Source organism: Lepidochelys olivacea (genome assembly GCF_965140295.1).
Source record: "Lepidochelys olivacea isolate rLepOli2 genome assembly, chromosome: 22".
NCBI lineage: Eukaryota > Metazoa > Chordata > Testudines > Cheloniidae > Lepidochelys > Lepidochelys olivacea.
In genome coordinates, this window is record NC_140432.1 from 21,113,212 (window position 1) to 21,134,491 (window position 21,280).

At 45.1% G+C, this 21,280-nt stretch overlaps 1 protein-coding gene across 4 annotated transcripts in view; it reads left to right on the forward strand.

Annotated features, from left to right (window-relative positions):
* Positions 1 to 652: 652 nt before the first annotated feature.
* Positions 653 to 21,280, forward strand: part of UBE4A (ubiquitination factor E4A) — a 30,780-nt gene continuing 10,152 nt past the window's right edge. Inside the window, exons 1-12 of one of the 4 annotated variants that reach the window (XM_084611857.1) lie at positions 653 to 734; positions 4,265 to 4,426; positions 5,931 to 6,107; positions 10,548 to 10,660; positions 11,885 to 12,037; positions 12,188 to 12,347; positions 13,722 to 13,924; positions 14,530 to 14,721; positions 15,828 to 16,161; positions 16,437 to 16,563; positions 17,941 to 18,248; positions 19,272 to 19,404. In XM_084611857.1, the coding sequence (XP_084467983.1) occupies positions 4,306 to 4,426; positions 5,931 to 6,107; positions 10,548 to 10,660; positions 11,885 to 12,037; positions 12,188 to 12,347; positions 13,722 to 13,924; positions 14,530 to 14,721; positions 15,828 to 16,161; positions 16,437 to 16,563; positions 17,941 to 18,248; positions 19,272 to 19,404 (2,021 nt within the window). In that variant the 5' untranslated portion in view covers positions 653 to 734; positions 4,265 to 4,305. Of the gene's footprint in view, positions 735 to 1,024; positions 1,214 to 2,137; positions 2,156 to 4,264; positions 4,427 to 5,930; positions 6,108 to 10,547; positions 10,661 to 11,884; positions 12,038 to 12,187; positions 12,348 to 13,721; positions 13,925 to 14,529; positions 14,722 to 15,827; positions 16,162 to 16,436; positions 16,564 to 17,940; positions 18,249 to 19,271; positions 19,405 to 21,280 lie in introns of those variants that run through there. The other 3 variants (XM_084611860.1, XM_084611858.1, XM_084611859.1) reach the window with 3 other exon arrangements.

Consider the following 21,280-nt stretch of genomic DNA (forward strand, 5'->3'; position numbering starts at 1 on the left):
TTTCTAGAGTCAAGGTGGGTGAGGTAATGTTTTTTTGTTAGACCAGCTTCTGTTGGCGAGAGATACAAGCTTTCGAGATTCACAGAGCTCTTCTTCAGGAATGTTTCTGTCACTGTCGGAACACCGCCTCCCCCAACAACCCGTGCCATGCGGACACGGCTCTCTCCCCCGATGCAGCTGTGTGGACAGAAGGGTTTTGTCAGCACGCCTGTGTCGCTCAGGCGGGTGTTTTTCCACACCCGACTCTGGTAGCTAAGCCCAGGTATTAAGCGTAGACCAAGCCCTGGAGAATTGTGCACTGATGCTCCGCGGAGGAAAACCCCTCCCTGACCTCGGCTCTGCTCGGGCGTGCCCAGAAGCCCGGCCCGGGACTGCATCAGGCCTGGCGTGGCAACGGCCTGGGACAGCTCTGGCGCCCGCTGATGGCCCCCGTCGCTGCGCGCCTGCTGTGAGGGCGCCTCCCGGGGAGGTGCCGCCAGCCCGGGACTGCGCGGCTCCGCCGGCCCCGTCCCGCACGGCCGGGGCCGGGGCGCGCGAGAGCCACCCCCGCTACGGGGCGGGAGGGGGTGAGAAACGAGCGCTTGGTCCCTCCGCCCCGCCCAACACGTGGCGCCTACCCACGTGCTCCCGGCCTCCCGGCGCTTCCGGCGCTGCGGGGTGACGCGCGGCGCGGCGCGGTGACGTCGGCGGTTGCCAGCCTGAGGCTGAGTGAGAAGCGGAAGCGCCCGGCCCCGGTAAGAAGCGGCTGCTCCGCCCCCGCCCCTGTGGCGGGCGGCCCGTGGGGGGCGGGGCGGGGCGGGGCGGCCGGAGCTGGCCCGCGGGGGCCGGAGCCGGCCCGGGACCCGCCGCGGAGCCCCTGCTCCCCCTGCCCCGGCGCGGGGGCTGCCAGGCCGGGCCTCGGTTCCCTCCCGCGGCGGCGGCCGCTCGGGGCTCAGCTCCCGTCTCCGGCCCCGCAAGGGAAGCGCCGCCCCGGGCCTGCGGAGCGGCCTGCGGCGCGGGGAGCCTGGTGGGCTGCCGGGCCGGGCCGGGCCCGGGCCCCTTCCGGGCGGCGGCGGCGCCCCAGCTCCCCTCTCCGGCCCCGCAAGGGAGCCGCGGGCCGAGTCGGCGGGGCTCGGCCCCGAGCCTGCTGAGGTCCCTGCTCGCCTGTGAGCCGCTGCCCGAGGCCAGGGGCTGCCCGAGGCCAGGGGCATAGCGGGGTTTGAAGAAGAAGCGGGTAAGTTCATGGAGGCCAGGTCCTTCGTCGGCTGGTAGCCAGGATAGCCAGGGATGCGCCCCGGGGGTCTGAGCGACCCTAAGTCTCCGACAACGGGCTAGATCGCTTCATAACGGTCTGGTTCCTCTGAGGCTTCTGGCACTGCCCACTGCTGGAAGACGGGCTCCTGGGCTCGGAGGCTCATTGGTCTGACCCTATGGAGCTGCTCTTACGAGTGGGAGCCCTGGCTCATTTTAGGGCTACACGGGGCGTACAGACTGGCTGTACCGCTCATTGTGCGTATGAGCTCACTTGCTTAGAGCGAAAGTTTTGGGGAGCTAAAGTTTACACCTACTAACGCTTAGCTCTTATGTGGTGATTTTCATCAGATCTCAGAGGGCCTTACAAAGGATATCAGTTGCTCATCACATGCAAATACTGACTGGAAGTGCTGGTGTTATGTTTTTTGGGTGCATGATGGGAACAGTTTATCATGCACAAGTTTCCCATCCTCAGGTTCTTTGAATTGTGTGTGCGATGCGGAGGGAGGAAAAGTGTGTGTGTGTGAGGGGGGAGAGCATGAGGAAGAGGAGAAGAACACTGCAGGTGGAGAAAGTTGCATGACCCCCACCAAACCAAATGCGTTTTTGTGGATGTGGGTAAAGCAGTGATAGAGCCTTGAATTTCACCTGCTTTGTGTCCCTGCTGTCACAGTGGCTCTGCCTTGCCTAACAAAGCTGACCACAGGAGCAGCTCTCAAAGACGGTTAACTCAAGTTTCCTTCCTGTGCTCCTATGGCACTCTGCAGTTTAGCAGAAGTATATGTCCGCCAACACTCTGGAGCCAGTACCAATGGATATGCTAACCTGGAGGAAACAAGGAGGAGGGAGCTACAGAATAAGAACAAAAACAAGAAAGCCCAACAGTTAGAAAGCAAAGAGGAAATGGACAGAGAGCACTGAGGTAGATATGGGCAGGAGAGAGAGAATGGTCAGAAGGAAGATGCAGCTACCTGTGATGCATGGCATGAGGAGACATGGGGAGGGCATGTCAATCTCTTTCAAGGGGGTTTTCACCGGAAGAATGTTGGGAGTCCCTTCTATACAATATTGTGCTTCTAGGGTTTTCTTGCATTTGCTCTGTCTGCAAGTTGTGGCACATTAGCTACTTTTTGGCTTGAATTAGAGCTGTTAGAGCAGGGGTGGGCAAACTTTTTGGCCCAAGGGCCACATTGGGATTGTGCAACTGTATGGAGAGCCAGGTAGGGAAGGCTGTGCCTCCCCAGACAGCCTGGCCCCTGCCCCCATCCACCACCCCCCTTCCTGCTCCTTGACCCCTGACTGCCCCCTCCCAGGACCCCCTGACCCTAACCGCCCCTGAGGACCCACCCCCTAACCAACCCCCACCCCACTCCCTGTCCCCTGACTGCCACGATCCCTATCCACACCGCCCCCCCCCCCGGGACCCCACTCCCTATCCAACTCCCCCTGCCCCGGACCTCCGCCCCATCCAACTGTCCCCGACTGCCCCTTATCCAACCCCCCCACTCCCCGCCCCCTTACCATGCTGGAGCCAGCCGTGCTGCCGCGCTGCCCCACAGGAGTGGTGGGCCAGAGTACTGGTGGTACGGCGAGGTGAGGCTGCAGGGGAGGGGCTGGGGGGCTAGCCTCCCCGGCCGGGAACTCAGGGGCTGGGCAGGACGGCCCACGGGCTGTAGTTTGCCCACCTATGTTTAGAGCAACAAAGTGGGTGTGGGAATATCTGTTAGAGCAGTCATTTAAATGACATTTCACTATATAATAAATAAAACATTAGCAAGTACTTTTATACATATAAACCTAAATGCTAAAATTTTTTCACTAGCTTGATTAATGTGATTTGATGCAGAACTCTGTCTCCATTGAGGGGAAAGAAGGAATGTACTTACTGCTATTGTGACTTTGAGTCCTTGAATTTTTCTGCAAGTATCAGCTGTGTAAACAGGCTGAGTAAATTTGTCCTTTGGCTTTGCACTAGATTGACTTGTGCCCAGCAGTATTCCACAAGCTGCGATTCGTGGTCTCTTGAAATGTCTAGAAGGGGATAAATATAAATTGCTCTTTCAGTCTGACAGGGATGTTGTAGTCCAGTATAGGAACAGCCAAGGCTAGTTCCTTGGCTGTTCCTAATAAATGAAATACTGCCTCCGTTAAAAACCAAATCTGGCTGCGTGTGTTACAGATTAGGAAGTTATTCCATGGTAAACCAGCAAAACTCTAGGCTTAAAATTAAGCTATGTTGCTTTCTATACTGCCTGTATTTCTGTAGGGAAGGACAGGTGGAGTGGTTTGCTGAGTGTTGCATCTGATTATTTTTATGCTCTGATGAGGAATAAATAACTTTTAGAAGAAATAGTAAGGATCAACAAATGGACTGGGTTTCCTTTCCACCATTAGCTGACATCTTTGGGTATTTCTGCCCTGAGTTTTCTTTACAGAATCTCTCTCCATGGTACAGCTCCTGTAGTGCTGAAATGGTAGGAGTGCTAGCATAGACCAGATCCCAGCATTCTTACCAGTGACAGCAGATCTAGACAACATTGCTGTAAAAACATCTGTGTCCTGTCTCCATTAGTATTCCCACCATGGATGTGGTCTCCCAATTAATGCTAGTGTAGGCATGGCCTTTGTCTGCAATACTGTAGGACTGTTTCCATGTAAGATCACTCACTGTAATAGGTGCTAAGTTACCTTAACAAGAAATGAATTTTGTAAGGTACAACTGAATTCCCTTGCTCTTTTCAGTTTCAGTTCAATGCTTAATGTTAGTGAGTTAAAATATATCCTTAAACATTTAAAAAATGTATCAAGGTAGAGTGCTTGTGTACTCCTTCAATTTTAAAAGCTGTGAAAGCAAGCATGCTATTTTTAATAGTGGGTTCTTGGATGTTGTTGTTAAATTGTCTTAAATCTTGGATTCCTAGTTGAAAAAATCCTCCCCACTAAGGCACTTCTGGTTTTATTTTTAAACTAAGAATTGTAGCTGCTGCTGTTAACTTCTGCATTGTAATTGTCGTACCTGTTCTTTCTTCAGCCCCTCTCCCCACGTCTGGATGGAGCACACTTTAAAGTGAAATGACAGACCAAGAAAATAACAACAGCATCTCCAGTAACCCTTTTGCAGCCCTCTTCAGCTCTTTAGCTGATGCCAAGCAGTTTGCAGCGATCCAAAAACAGCAGCTGAGGCAGCTCACTGGTAAGAGGAGAAATGAGACCAAACAATGCAGCTCTAGTTGCAGAGGGTTTTCCCTAACAACATATCTGTAAGGTTATCATACTCTGGTATGCGTTTACTATTCAGGTTCAGTACCCTGGGCTGGTTTGGGACCATCCAAAAACAGAAATATTTTTCAGGTCTGGACACTTGTAGTATAGGAGCCAGGAGTCAGAATTGTCAGGTGGCCACAGTATTATTTGTATGTCAATATAGCATCTTACTTTGTGCACTTGAGGCCTGATCCAAAGCCCATTGAGTTTACTGGGAGTCTTGCAGTTGACTTCAGTGACTTTGGATCAGGCCCTAAATTGTTGAGACAACATTTTTGTATTCCACTAGAAAATCATCTTTGGGGAGAAGTCTGGTCTGAATTCAGGACTGGGAGCCAGAAACACCTGAGTTCTGATCCCAGACTGAACACTGACTCTTGCTTTGACCAGGTCACTTGTGCCTTGATTTCCCGCCCCCCCCCCCCCCTCCCTGCGAGGTGCTGAGCACAGGGAGCTGTGGGTGCTTGGCATCAATTTTGCTGCCTCCATTTTGGGAATAATGATATCAACTATGTCACAGGAAGTCTTTAAGAATTAATGTTCTAAAGATGGACATTAGTGTATTAGGTCTAAATATTATCATTTAAAGCAATACTCTTGTCTTACCACATCCATATGGGAGTCTTTTGGAAGACAAGGAAGGAACTGGGCCATGCACCATTGCAGAAGACAAGTTGTAGAAGAGGGGAGAATGCTTGGGAAAGGGTGTGGATGTCTCCCCTTGACCATTCACCAACCAATCTGAATGGGCAGGGTGACTTGTTTCTTCCCCAGAGAGAGTAGTAGTCTATTTTATTTTGTTGTGACGGTAGGTCTACTTTGCTTTTCAGTAGCAATTTATCTGACGTGAAAGGCTTAAGTTTCTTGTTCTAAGACTTGCACTGTTTGGCAGGTGCCTATGTTCAGACAGTCTTTTCACAGATAAATATTTTTAAATGGCACTTTGTATTCTATAAAACAAAATGCCATTGCTTCCTTAATTCTTCAGCGTGGTGTGCAAACAGTGTATTGGCCTGTAACTCTTCTCCACGGCAGTGGCATTGGCAATCAATGAATATAGTGTGTAGACAGGACACAGGGTTTATCAACTTGTTGTCCAACCCTGGTCTGAGCAGGGTTATAAAGAAAGGCTGTGCATCCCAGCCTGTACCATCACTGCCTTCAGCAGAACTGCACTACAGCCATAGTGTGCTTGCTGCTCTGCTTGCAAGATAATGAATAGTTCATTATTTTGTATGTAGAAACCTAAGCGTAGGTGCTTGAAATCAGTGGCAGCACAAAGATGGGAAAGCCTTGTGCATGTCACTGATAGTGCTCCCTTGGGTTAGTTCAGCCCTTTTTGTTCCCAGAGATGCACTGCTTGCCCTTCATGCCACAGTGTTAATTTCTTCCATGGCCATAGACATGTTCATTTACTATCTTCTCTTTTCCAGCAGATGAAACCTCAGCCAGCCAAGATGACTCGGATAACAGTGTATCAGAGAGTCTGGATGACTGCGACTACTCTGTGGCTGAGATCAGCCGCTCCTTCCGCTCCCAGCAGGAGCTGTGTGAACAGCTCAACATCAATCACATGATCCAGAGGATCTTCCTCATCACCCTCGACAACAGTGAGTGGACATACACTGAAGACTTGTGTTACCCACCAGACTCTCAGGGTTACAAGATTTACAAGCACGATAGCTTAGCCATGGGAGTAGTTATGAGAGTGTGTTAGAGTCTGAGGCAATCTTGGCTCCTGGGGGTTGAGATTAAGTCTGAAGACTCATGTCAGATGTGTGTGACTGCAGTCATGATTATTTATTATTTGTATTACAGTAGCACCCAGACACTAATCAGGACCAGGGCTCTGTTTTGCTAGCCTCTATGCAAACACACAGGCAGACACGGTCTCTGTCCTGAAGAGTTTAGAACCTAATGTTAATTTCTGTTGTTTGTTTTGCAATGTTGTGAAAAAATCTGAATAAAACAGGGTGGATAAAAATCAATATATTTTTTTTTAAATAACTGGTTTAAAAATTAATTAAGTTTTCCTTTAAAAATCAACCCATTTAAAATCTGAATTTAATACAAATATGTTAAGGTCTACATTTATTATAAGCTTTTAAAACATTTAAATAAAAGATAAATATGCTGAATCCATGAGCCTCTATCAAAAACTTTGAGTTAAAGGCTGTTTTTCTATATAAAGATAGATCCACCCCCAATTGCCATTCTAACTTTGGATGCCAAGCTTTATAAATATGGCAAAATAGGTCATGTACTGTATTAAGGGCTTGATCCTGTGGGGGACTTGGGCTATGCTACTGGGTGTAAAAGACTGGCAAAGTTGTCACAGTCTTTGGGACCTGGCCTCTGACTCTAGCAGACACCATCACGTTTCTCATCAGGAATCATCCACTGAGCCCACCTTGGTGGTCTCAGACTTGTGTTGCATAGCTTCTCTCTACCTGAGAGCTGACTGAATATGCTCAAATTATGAATATTTATGATTCTTCCCATCATTCTTCATTTTCTAACATACTAAAAATGTATAATTAGAATCTGAAAATATTCAGCTATATAATTGCTTAAGTATATGCATATAGTTATAGTGTACCCTCCTAGGTAGCAAAAAGATGTAACAAATCTAGTGTAAAGGCTCTATTTAGTTGTAAATCAACATGTTTTAATGGTTATACAAGCCAATGAGAATGCACCTTTCTTTAGAAAATAACTGAACTACAAATGGAAAAGTTTGATTAAAATAGATCATTTAAATTGAGATTTTCCACTTGGTGATTTAAATCATTCCAGCCTGGAATAAATGTAAAGCGCTAAAACTGAGTTTGTGTCATCCCCACTTGGCATGACCATGCAGCTAGGATACAGTTCACATCTTGCTTTCCTAAAGCCCCAGTCGGTGCTGATGTGTTTGCCCCTTACTTGTAAAGTTCACTTGTAGGGATTGGATGGGAAGTGATTTACTTGATCATCAGGGTGATTTATTTGATGTTTCATAGAAATATAGGACTGGAAAGGACCTTGAGAAGTCATCAAGTCCAGCCCCCTGTACTGTGGCAGGACCAAATAAATCTAGACCATCCCTCACAGATGATTGTCCAACCTATTCTTAACTACCCCTATAGTTAGAAAGTTTGTCTTAATATTTAACCTAAATTTCTCATGCTGCAGATTAAGCCCAGTACTATTTCTCCTACCTGCAGTGGACATGGAGAACAATTGATCGGCTGTCCCTTTTATAACAGCCCTTCACATATTTGAAGACTGTCATCAGGTCCCTCCTTAGTCATTTTTTTTCTTGAAACTAAACATGCCCCGTTTTTTTAACCTTTCCCCAGAGCTCAGGTTTTCTAAATCTTTTATCATTTTGTTGCTCTCCTCTGGGCTCTCCCATTTGTCCACATTTTTCCTCAAGTGTGACTCCTAGAAGGGGACACAGTACTTCAGTTGAGGCCTGTTCTGAATACAGTGGGACAATTATCTCCGTATCTTGCATCTTAACTGGATGCTCCAGTTAATGCACCCCAGAATGATATTAGCTTTTTTTGCAACTGCATCACATTATTGATTCATATTCAGTTTGTGATCCACTATAACCCACAGATCCTTTTCAGCTGTACCACTGTTCCCCATTTTGTAGTTGTATCTGATTTTTTCCTTCCCAAGTGAAGTATTTTACATTTGTCTTTATTGAATTTCATCTTGATTTCAGATGAATTCTCCCATTTCTCAAGCTCATTTTGAATTCTAATCCTGCCTCCAAAGTGCTTGCAACTCCACCTGTCTTGGTGTCATCTGCAGATTTTATATGCATGCTCACCACTCCATTATCTAACTCCTTAATTAAAATATTGAATAATACCAAACCCAGGACTGACCACTGTGGGCCCCCACTAGATATGCTGCCCCAGTTTGACAATGAACTACAGTCTTTGAACCACTTGTGCACCCATCTTATAACAATTTCATCTCTAGACCTCATTTCCATAGTTTACTTATCAGAATGGTATGTTGGATTTTGTCAAAAGCCTTACTAAAATCAAAATAATCACCCCCCCTCTCCCTCCCCAATCCACTAGGCCAGAAACCCAGGCAAAGAAGGAAATTAGGTTGGCTTGGTGTGATTTGTTTTTGTGGATGATTCCTGATGAGAAACGTGATGGTGTCTGCTAGAGTCAGAGGCCAGGTCCCAAAGACTGTGACAACTTTGCCAGTCTTTTACACCCAGTAGCATAGCCCAAGTCCCCCACAGGATCAAGCCCTTAATACAGTACATGACCTATTTTGCCATATTTATAAAGCTTGGCATCCAAAGTTAGAATGGCAATTGGGGGTGGATCTATCTTTATATAGAAAAACAGCCTTTAACTCAAAGTTTTTGATAGAGGCTCATGGATTCAGCATGCTGGGTATTCCTTATAACTGTAAGCACCTTGAGGATGACACTAATTGGTTGTTAATTTGATCCAGTATATTTCTAGGTGTCAAAGGTTAGGCTGTCTGGTCTATAATTCCCCAGGTCCTCTTTGTTCCCCTTTTTAAAGATAGGTATGTTTGCCCTTCTCCAGTCCTCTGGGGGGACATCACCCATCCTCCACAAGTTCTTGAAGATAACTAATGGTGCGAAGATTGCTTCAGTTAATTCCTTAAGTACCCTAGGAGGAATTTCATCAGGACCTGCTCACTTGAGTACATCTAACTTATGTATATATTCTTTAACCTTTTCTTTCCCTAAGTTGTTAACATTGCATTGAGCAACTGATCACCATTAACCTTTTCAGTGAAGTCTGAAGCAAAATAGGCATTCAACACCTCAGCCTTCTTGATGTCATCAGTTATTAGCTCTCCTTCCCCATTAAGATGAGGACCTACGGTTTCGTCTCATCTCTCTCTCGCTCCTTATGTATTTAAATAACTTCTTATTGCCTTGCATGTCCCTTGCTAGGTGTAACTCATTTTGTGCCTTAGCCTTTCTGATTTTTGTCTCTTCGTGCTTGTCCTATTCTTTTGTATGCCTCCTTAGCAATTTGTCCATGTTTCCACTTTGTGTAGGATTCTTTTGGATTTTCAGCCCATTAAAGAGCTCCTGATGGAGCCATATTGTCCTCTTTCTATTCCTCCTGTCTTTCCTTCGCATTGGAAGAGTTGCAATTGTGCCTTTAATATTGTCTCCTTGAGAAACTGCAAACTCTCCTAAACTACTTTATTCCTTAGATTTTCTTCCAATGGGACCTTATCTACCAGTTCTCTGAGTTTGTTAAAGATTGCTTTTTTGAAGTCCTTATTCTGCTTCTCTCACTTCTTCCTTTCCTTAGAATCATGACATCTATCATTTCATGATTATTTTCACCCAAATGGTCTTCCACCTTCAGATTTGCAGCCAATTCCTTCCTGTTGGTCAGAATCAAGTCTAAAATGGCTGTCCCTCTGCTTATTACTTCCACTTTCTGAAACAAAAAGTTGTTCCCAAAGGCAGGAAAGAATTTTGCACCTTTCTTGGTGTCATTTGGCTGTGGTGAAGAATGTGATAATCCCAGTGGAAACCAATCATAGGTTGATTGACTAGCCTGGCATTAAAATAACTAGTAGAGCACACTTTGTTCTTGCAAGTGAGCTTCTGTATGTATATGTGAATTGGGAAGCTCGCTCTCTTACGGGGCTGACTTTAGGGAACATTGGGATATTACAATTAAAATGGATTTTTCCCAAGCTGATTCTTCAACAGGATTCTGGTGTATACCTGTGTGTTGTGCAGTGAATGTTGTATTGTCATTTGTGTACCTTTTAAAAGGATAATTGGTATATCATGTTCTAGAGTGAAACCTGTTTTTAAGCAATCATACAAAAACTACTTGCTCAGAGGAGAGAGAATTCTGTTGAACCTTAAGTTAAAAGCTACAGGAAACCTTGTGGCCGGAGGATGGGAATATTTGATAGTTGTTTACAGCAGTTAGTTCCCTATAGCAGGCAAGGTCCACAGTGCTGAACGCTCTGTCGGTAGGCACATATTTGTGGTGGTTTGTTTAAGGGAATTTGATTTTCTCCAGGTGATCCCAGCATGAAGAGCGGCAATGGAATTCCTGCTCGCTGTGTGTACCTGGAGGAAATGGCTGCAGAACTGGATGAACAAGACTGGCTTGACATGGAAAACATTGAACAGGTATCACCACTTCTCTGTCAACTTGTCTCTTTCAGGTTGGTGTCCGGCAGTCCTGAGTGAAAGAAGGTGCAGCAATTAATAAGCAGGTACCTGATTGCAGAGTATCTCCCCAAAAGTCCAGTCCCAAATGGGTATTTAATGACTCCTGTTTAAAGATCAGATCTGCATAAAACATTAATGATCTGGGAGGAGAGCTTAACTTGTGCACATGTTACTAAGAAACCAGTGTGCTCCACTCTTTTTTTGTTTTTAGACTAGGCTAACAATAGACCTTCTTTTGGTAGTCTGCTTTGGGAAGCAGCCACTGCGCAGAGCCAAACTGGCTGCATTCTGGGCACTGGGAAGGCACTGTGGGTTAGTGTATAAGTGGTTATTCCTCGCCAAATGGAGAAGGTGTCATTCATTTCTATTCATGAGTTTTGTTAGGTGAAATTGAGTTTTACTGATGGGGACGGTTTAGTTCTTACAGTGCACAAAAAATCTGGGTCTCAGCTACTAACAGAACTTGAACTCTGCTCCTTCCCTGCACAGCATATTAGAGTTTACCCTCGAGTGCAGACTTGTTCACTCATGGTCTAATGTGCTGCTGCCTATGACAACTGGGCTGGAAGTGACTTCAGGCTTATGTGGCTGGAGTGCTTATAGGGTTACCTAATACTAGCTCCTCCTAGTGGCTGCAGAGATCTGCTGCCAATGTGGGAGTCTGAATGGGAAGATACAGATTAGGAGTATGGTTAAGGAATGGATAAAATCCCAAGGCCTCTCCCACTCCTCCAGTTTAATTTGTTGTCTGCCTTGTGGAAAGTAAGAATGCCTTTGCTTATAACAGTGGATAGTGGGAGTCGGTGCTCCAGTACTCAGCTCTGCCACCATCCACCTCATCAAAAAATTGTAAAGAGAGCCACTCCTCTAACCGGAGTGTCATGCTAATGCTTGTCAGGTTTGTTTTCAAAGGCAAGGGTTACAGATGCCTATTAGTAAAACTGCTGTAAATTTTGAAGGTGGATGGAGAAGCTGTTGGCCTAGCAGACTGGAAAAAGTCTGAGAACCCCTGGGCTAGCACTGAACTCTTTTTATTTTTCAGTAGGGAAGGAAAGCCTAATGTGCAAAAAGGAGCCATGATTTGGTGTGAGGTATTTTTTTATGGGGGGAAGGAGGACGGTTGTGACTTTAAACATTGGGATTGTGTGTTTATTTTCAGTATATGTTTAATTGTGTGTGTAGGCACTCTTCACCCGCTTGTTGCTCCAGGAACCAGGAAGTCACCTGATTTACATGACCTCTGTCAGCACACAGAATCTTTCAGCAGATAGAGATGCTGGAGAGAAACAGATTCTTCGCTACTTATATGCCTGTTTCCAGAGAGCAAAGGAAGAGGTAGGTAGGCAGGCAGCCTTGGGAAGGGGAAGTAGCATCATATGCGGTCCGATTACTGACCTGAAATGAGCAAGTTGGCAGATTATACACATATACCAGTACGCTTCAGGGGACATCATTCCTTCTGTCTCAATTTCTCTTTCCATGCAGATAACCAAAGTGCCAGAGAACCTGCTGCCCTTTGCGGTTCGCTGCAGGAATCTGACTGTGTCGAACACTCGCACTGTTCTCCTCACCTCCGAGATCTATGTGAACCAGAATGTCTATGAGCAGCTGGTGGACCTGATGCTGGAGGCACTGAGAGGAGCATGTAAGTTTATAACTATGCCCCTTTCTCCTGGTGGGTTAGTAGTTATCCTCAGATGACCAAATATTATTGCTTTTTCTTTCCACTTTATAACAAGAACATCAAACCCTCAAACCCAACTACTCTATTTAAGGTCCAAGCTTGACATTCAGAATCAAATGAGCCATGTAAGCAGTAGATAGTCTTAGAGAAATGCCTAAAGTAATAGGGCAAGTTTGGTGGCCTTAGGAAAACTCAAGGTCTTGTGTAAAGGTGAAAGTAAACCAGTTGATGCTAGCAAGACAAACTAGCCCCACTAATAGAAGACTGTGGTGAGTGCAAAGCTGACTGAACCGTATTTTACCCTTTGAGGATCTGGACATTTTGTTAACTCTTTGTCTTGTATATTTTCATAAACATAATGGGTAAAATTCTGGTGCCCTTGAAATCGAAGGGAGTTTAGCTATTGACTTGAATGGGGCCAGGATTTCACCTACTGTAAATAACAGATCTGATATAATGTACAAATTAAAATCCAAACTTATAAGTTACCTAAGGGGCAAGAAATAAGAATAAGCTCTTTCGACAACTTGGAAGAGGAGCATCTGACCATGTCAGGAACCTTAACTAATAGGTCAATCCCTAGAGTTTATAATAACTTTTGAACGGGAGGGAGTAGAGCCAGAAATGGGATGGAGCCTGTGAACAGCTCAGTTCTTTTCAACACAAAGTGTAGGGGAAATTGCTGTCTGCTTTCTTGGTTTTCTGTGTCACTAGAGAAGTTAACACTTTGGGCCAAAGTGCAGTCCATGGATACCAGTCACACAGGGCCCATCCTGGGCTCCACTGAATATTTATGGGATTGGTGCTGGGAGGAGAACTGGTCTATGAGAGTCTCTCCCTCTCTAACAGAGTATTCTGCAGAATAAAATACTGAGACCCCCTCTTTAAAATCTATCGGGAAGTTCAAGTACTTCTATTTAGTGTCCTTATCCCATGTGAAAACACAACTATGTCCACTTGGCAGGAGGAAAATGTGTCTAGTGATAAGAATGTTTCTAATGTTCTTGTCAAGCACAATTGGTCCAACTTAAAATGTGTTGGCAAAACTTGTCTCTTGATTTAATGTATGGCTAAGTAGTCAGTATCTCAGGAGTCTCTAGATATGGATTTGCTAAAGCATGAGCTAACCCATGCAGCCCCCCACAACTTGCTGTACGCATGACCTGCCATCCTGCTATGGCTGGTATTTGACAATGTGGTGTTACCTAATTGGCTGATGGTGAGGGATTATATAATGAGATGAGCCTGAAGTGTTAATGGGCTGAAGCCACTAAAAATACTTTGAATATTTCTGTTAAATGTTTTTCTACCCCCACCCTTTACTTCTTTTATTAGACTTTGAAGATGTGACTGAGTTTCTTGAGGAGGTCATAGAAGCCTTGATGATGGATGAGGAAGTACGGTCATTTGGGGAGGTCATGGTTCCTGTGTTTGATATTCTGTTGGGCAGAATCAAAGATCTGGACCTTTGTCAAATCCTGCTGTACACATATCTGGATATGCTCCTCTATTTCACCAGACAGAAAAATATAGCACAGGTAAGTGTGTGTTAGTGCTGTTGAACAGTGCCAGCTGTCCACTGGAAAAGTGCTCCATAGGCAGCAGCAGGGCAAATTCCGTCTACACTATCCCACTAATATGCCTCTGCCATTACCCAGAAAGACTACTTCTACATAAGAGAGTAATTCACTTTCTGTGGCACTTTGACCCTTAGCCTTGCTGATGAGCTTGCCAACAAGGAGAGCAACTGAATACGTCCACAGGCTGCTGGGTCTGATATAGATGTACCTTCCTGTGCAATGGCTAATGGCTTTTGTTTTGGCTTTGTTACTAAATGACAGGCTGGATATGTGCCAGGCTCACATTCTGCTCTGGTGAATGTGCACTCTCAGTAAAGTGTGTTGCTATGATCCATGCATTCCAGCTGTAGTAAAGGGATTGTGTATTGGCTGCATGCAGCATGCTACCTGAGTCACAAATTATGTATTCGTCTTTATCCTCTGATAAAAAAAGAGAGTGAAATAATTTGTTCCCACATTCCTTCTCTAACAAGCTACTCCTACTGTTCTCTGACCACTCCCAAATCAACAGGTTCTCTTCGTACTTTTATGAACAATAGCATGCACATTTTCTGTCTCTTTAGGTTTTTGTAGACTACATTCAACCAAAGGACCCCACCAATGGGCAGATGTATCAGAAGACCCTGCTAGGAGTCATCTTGAGCATCTCCTGCTTGCTAAAGACCCCAGGCGTAGTGGAGAATCATGGATACTTTCTGAATCCATCCCGATCCAGTCCACAAGAGATCAAAGTGCAGGAGTCCAACATTCATCAGGTCAAGCTGAAGTGTATCAGTGCCACTATCTAATACTGAACCGCAGTGTGTGTTCCTAAGGAAAGGAAGCCTTGTAATGGGTTACAGGGTATGACTTGTGCTCAGAAGATCTGGGTTCTATTCCAGGCTCTGCCACAGGGTGGCTGTATGACCGTGGCAAGTCACTCCACCTCTGTGTGCTGTGATGCTGTTTCCCACCTGTACAATGAGGATAGCACAGGCCTCACGGGGTGTTGGGAGAATAACTCCATAGATGTGGGTAAAATGCTTTGGATTGCTCAGATGGAAGGTGCTGCAGAAGTGCAAAATCTTAAAGAACTTTCTAGACATTTATGAATGAAGCATCACAAACCCTGGAAGATAGCTGTAATCCCCATTCTGCAGGTGAGAAAACTCAATCACAAAGGTTCCTCATCGAGAGCCTGGCAGATCCAGGAGCAGAACCCAGATCACCTGGCTCCCAGTCACGTGCCCTACCACAAGACCATTTTTCCACCCAGTGACCTGTGAAGAATTTTGGTTTTACTTCCCATTGAAACAATTCATTATATCTCTTAAAGTGTCATCCTTCCTTTTTGCTGTTGGCTTCAGGGTTGCTCTGTTCATCATATGTTGTTTCTGACAGGAGACACTGGTAAGGGGACGTGGGAGCTATACCTAAGCACCTATGGGTATGTCTACACTCCAGCTGGGAGTATGCTTCCCAGCGTGGGGTCAGCAGATTCGCACTAACTCCCCTGGAGCTAGTACACTAAAAATAGTCATGTGAACCCACAACTTAGGCTAGCCACCTGAGCTCGGACCCAGGGGGCAGGCAGGTTTGGACTTGGGCTGCTAGTCCACGTCACTGCCCAGGCAGCCATGTCCCACACTGATATTTTTAGCCTGCTAGCTGGAGCAGAGTTCCCATGAGTCTGTCTAGCCAGGCTGGGAGGCTAGCTCCCAGAGGCAGGGTAAGCAGACCCTAAGTGACTTTCCAGAAGATTAGGATGACCTGTGGACTCTCAGACCAGCCTTGGAAAGTGCAAGTGAAATGGGCCTTTTTCAAAAATGCCTTCAGTGATGGATTGGGTTTATTTTATTTTATTTTTATTTTTTTGTAACAGTTTATGGCTCAGTTCCATGAGAAAATCTACCAGATGCTGAAGAACCTGTTACAGCTGTCTCCAGAGACCAAACACAGGATTCTTTCCTGGCTTGGAAACTGTCTCCATGCCAATGCAGGCCGTACAAAAATCTGGGCTAACCAGATGCCAGAGATCTTCTTCCAGATGTATGCCTCAGATGCCTTCTTTATGAATCTAGGAGCTGCCCTCCTGAAACTGTGCCAGCCATTCTGTAAACCCAGATCTCCTAGACTTCTCACCTTCGATCCCACCTACTGTGCCCTGAAAGAGCTGAATGAAGAGGAGAGGAGAAGTAAGAATGTGCATATGAAAGGTAGGTATGCTAGAAATGTTATGCTCGCCTTGTGTTGCATTTGCTTCCATCTGGACTCACGAGCACTCAGTCTTCCCTACAACACTATACCTCATGCCTCTCCAGGAGGAAAAGGAGGCAACAGATTAGCTGGGCAGTGGGGAAGGAGTAAAGGAGAAGCTGAAAAAAGTTAAAATATCACCCACACCAAGTCAGGTCTTTCTGACTGTGCTGAAGTCCCCTTCCCAGACCCAGCGGGGCAGGGTTAACTCACTGGTGCTTTTAATTTCTTTAAGGCTTGGAAAAAGAAACATGTTTGATTCCAGCTGTGACTGAGAAGGAGCCAGAGTTTGCCCACAGCTACAATCTGGTGACCGAGAACTTAGTCCTGACACAGTATACGCTCCATTTAGGGTTTCACAGGTAACTCCACTACTAGCCGTATAAGTCCAGGAAGCGGTGGTTATAAACAGCGTTGATAACAGGGAAAGTGCCACCCAAAGCTTTATTTCTTATGGATTATATCTTAAACCGGGGTGTCTGCAGGCTTGTGGGAGAGATTGTTTTGCCTAGGCTCAGGTAAGATCTGGTGTTCTCAAATAACAGAAGAATGCTAAAATCATAAGGGAAATGTGTGGTTTTAGTACCACTTGTATCCATTCACTATTTAATAAATAAATAAATAAAGTCACCAGTCAGAAATACTCCTGAACAGGGAGTATCCTCCCAGTATCTCAGAGGCCCAGTGCTGTTATGCCTGTTCTTCTGACTGTGCTGATGACACCTGAGCTCCAGATGATAAATAAAAATTCAGATAAAAAATCAGGGTTTTATTTCACCTGTGCTCAAATACAGGCTAACAAGCCCATGAACCAGGCATTATCTTTGGGACGACTGAAGAGTTGGACCCCTGGTTTGACTTTGATAATGTCTGGTTCATGGGCTTGTTACCTTTCACTGTGGTTTTCATTTAGCTGCTGATCTTTCCCTAGAAGAGAAAAGGCCCATGTCTCCTGTCCTGGACATTGTCACAGTCTCAGGATACTTGTACTCTGTAGTATATTTGAACTGCCATAATGAGTGGGTTTCATTTTAAGCAGATTAGGAAGATAACTGGCTGCTCTTCTCAGGAAGCGGTCTTCTGGACACTAAAATGTACTATTCCCTTAGCCTCCCTCTGTGAATTGTTGCTGGGATACTGTGAGGTCACTAATGATCCAAGCATACTCACCTTCTGTGTGGTTTATTTTCTAAATATAGAAATAGCCGAAAAAGTTATGCAAATAGCTTTGTTGCTGGGAAATTGAAAATGTATGCAAGGCAACATCACCACATTACCTAGAAAATCCCTGATTTTGGTAATCCTGTGGATTTACAACTGCATAGGCCAAGCTAGCCCACTGGTGGATCACCAGATTTTTCATTCTGCAGACCAGATTGTAAGAGAGCCCCTTTTCTGGAACTGAACCCTCCCAATCTCTTACTGTGTGATTCTGATAGTATTCCATTCGGCAGACCACCAGACAGGATTTTTCATGGGGGATAATTTGAGGACGGTGGATTAAAATAATGCTCACTCAGTTACAACCTTCTTTCTGCTTATTCAGATGGAATGGAGCAGTTTCTAAAGCTGGTACTGTGCCCTGCTTTTTCCTGCCCTCTCAGCTGCTTCTGCCAGCTGCACAACATCACTCAGTATTACACAAGCAGGGTAAAAGTGGGTGCACATTTATGTGGGCAGTCTGTACTAAATAGATTTTCATCTAGTCTTTGGTATTCTCATTTTTGTTTTGTGGGCAGGTTGCATGATCAGATGGTAAAGATAAACCAAAGCCTTCACCGGCTGCAAGTAGCCTGGCGAGAGGCTCAACAAAGTTCTAGCCCTGCAACAGACAGTCTGCGGGAGCAGTTTGAACGCCTGATGACTGTCTATCTCTCCACCAAAACATCCGTGACTGAGCCACAAATGCTACAGAACTGCCTGAATTTGCAGGTGTCCATGGCAGTTCTCCTGGTCCAGCTGGCTGTAGGAAATCGAGGGACTGAGCTTATAGACCTGACTTTCCCTTTGTCAGAGGTGGAGCACAGTGCACTGGCTTACGTACCAGGTGAATGAGATCACTCGGGATCACTGCTTTTCATTAAGACAAACGCACCTTTCAAGGCAGAGGGCCAAGCAACTTCTCACCTTAAAATTACTTTAGTATCCTTTTCAGTTTGCATTATGTATACAGTGTATGGCCTGACTCTTTCAGAGGTGCTGAGCACCTGCATTTTGCAGGAACTCAACACCTTGCAAAATCAGGGCTGTAGGAGCTGTACAGAAACAATGTGAAATTCTGCTCCAAAATTTCAAGAGCACAGCTGACAAATTGATAAGCATCAGAGAAATGACTGAGAGTATAAACTTGTGATTCTGAACAGATGGTGCAAGCTAAGCCAGGTTGGGGCTGGATGTGTGCTGGCATGGGAGTTGTCCATGGAAATTCTGAATTTTCCAGGAAGTGATGTTACATTGGTGATCCAGTAGAGAGCACTGTTCTGTGTCAGCTCTGAGCCAACACCCATGTTTGTTGACAGGAGTCTCTGCACTGGTGGAAGTGCTGTCTTTCAGATGAAACAAACTGAGGTCCTGGCCCCTTTTAAAAGTATCAGGCGCTTTCTGTAGGAACTGAAGTGTCCATTCCCAATGTCCTGCCAAGTTCCAATTTAGGCAGAATGTAATTACTCATCTAACATTCCCCCTGCAATTTCAATTGGATATGGATCCTTCAGATGTGGTTTATTGTTATGTACTGCTAAATAGCTGCCAAGTTTCACCCCCAAAGGTAACTTACCTTCATGGTGGGATGAAGTGATCTCCATGTACAGTAAATTGTATCAGTTTGAGGATTCTTTAGAATTGTATTTTTTGGTCAATGCAAGCTGTTCCTGTTAGGTCTAGGGATACAGTTTTTACAGGCTGTGCTGGCACCCTCAATAATTGCTTCATTTGTTCATTGGCATTAAATAGCCATGTTAATTTTAATCACCATTAGAAGCCCTGGGAAAAATCGTACAGGGAAGGATAGAAAAGAGTGCATGAAGGAACTTCCGAAGGAGACACTAATACTTATGACTTCTGTTCACAGAATTCTTTGCTGATAATTTGGGTGATTTCTTCATTTTCCTGCGGCGTTTTGCTGATGACATCTTGGAGACTTCTGCAGACTCTCTGGAGCACGTCTTTCACTTTGTTACTGTTTTCATGGGTGATGTAGAGAGGTAGATAAGTTTCCAGCCCTTTGTCCTTTTACACTTACTGCAGAGCATCCAGAGAGAGAGACAAACAAGTAAAAATCATAAGGGGTGTCTTGGGGTTTGATGTAAACATTAATGACTCAGCTGATCTACCGGGGGATAGCCAAGAATTCCACCCATGAGAGGCACAATAAGCAAAGAAGTTTACCCCAAAGCACTTGGACTTCATGTAAGACACAAATGGGAGTTCAGCATCTAGTTCCTTGTTAAAGTCAAATAACTGTAATGTTGGGAGCCTAGCTAGTTACAACTGGTTGTTAGTGAACTTCAAGTAACAATGGAATGCCTGGCACTTGCATTTCCATTAAATGTTATTCCCCAGTCTTCCTCATGTGTCCCCTGAAGGAGGAAGCTGAAGTGCGTCCCCCAAAATTGTTTTCACAACCGGGTTTTGAATATTTGTGTCAAAAAAAAGAAAGGGATTTTGACAGCATTTACAGTTGTAGGGAAGAGTGGTGGGGCATCAGGAGGGGTAGTCTGGTTTATCACTGCTGCAGAAGCAAGTGAGTGTGTGTACAATAGTGTGTTTACATGTAACAGATGGAGATGTGCTGACCTCGTCTATCGGAAAAGCACCTGAAAAATACTTCCTTTTGTTATTCTACTACTACCATGGTGCCTCAGACAAGGAAACAAATGGGTATTGTGTGTGTAAAGTGGAACTTGGTCTTAGTGAGCACCACTTGTGATTGTTTGGCTATGGATCAAAAATTATTTTCTAGAATCCATTGGTGCTAATGGGTTTGCCCCTCATTTACACTGATCACTGGGCCTTTTGATTATAAGGGTTACACTGAAAGAAATTTCAAACCAGACTTTTATTTCCAAAGACAGGAAATAATTTTGCACCTTTTTGTTGCTGTTCAGCTGCAGGTAAAGAATGTTGCAACTAAGGGCCAGGCCAGTTAGAGTTATAACCTTAGTGACCTGCTGGGGCACTAGGGGACAGATGTTCAGAAATGAGCACTTGCAATTCCAGGTTAAGTCACTGGGAGCTGCAGGTGCTCGGCACCTTTGAAAACCAGGCCCCACGTATCCAGTAGAACTTGTGCTGTCTTTCAAAAAAGGAGATTTTGCTTTATGTTCATGTCTGATTTGGGAAATTTCCTGTTTTATGCAATTGGATGTTTTGCTAATGATCAAAACAGGGGTTGTCTAGATTGGTCTATCTTAGTTGTTTCTGAAACATCTGTTGCCTTGGTGCTTGTTGCCTTAGCACTGAACAAAATTATGACCAGCATTATTGATCCTTGTGGTAAGGTGTCATTGTGTACACTGTGTTCATGCTATTCATTTGTTAATATTTGTGTGTGCATAATTTTTTCATGGGAACAACAGGAGCAGGTAAACTCCATCTTCTCCTTGGGATGCTATTTGCAACTGCCCAGCATGGGAGTTGGGAGACCTGGGGTCTGTTCCCACTTCTTTCCCTGACTCACTCTGCAGTTTTGGACAGGTCACTAAACCCCTGTGCCCCACCTCTATAATGGGGACAATAATGCTTACCCACCCTTGCTGAATGCTCTCAGATATATTCGTAAGAGCACTCTGTAAGTTCAAAGTACTTCTGCTGTTATATAAATAGGAGACAGAGGCATTAGACAGGTTCAGCACATAGCTGATATAGCAGAATGTTTGCCACCAAAATACATTTGGGCTAGGGCAGAAGAGCCACAACAGATGAGCAAGCACAAACGTGCAGTTGTATGCATCACTGAGAGAATGTTCTAGGAGGGATGAGGCCAAAAGCTTCAACCTTCACTCCCTTTGTAATCTTTCTGTCTGAGGTTTAACCCCTAGTTACTGAGAACGACCATGGCATGCTGTTAGGAATGCAAGT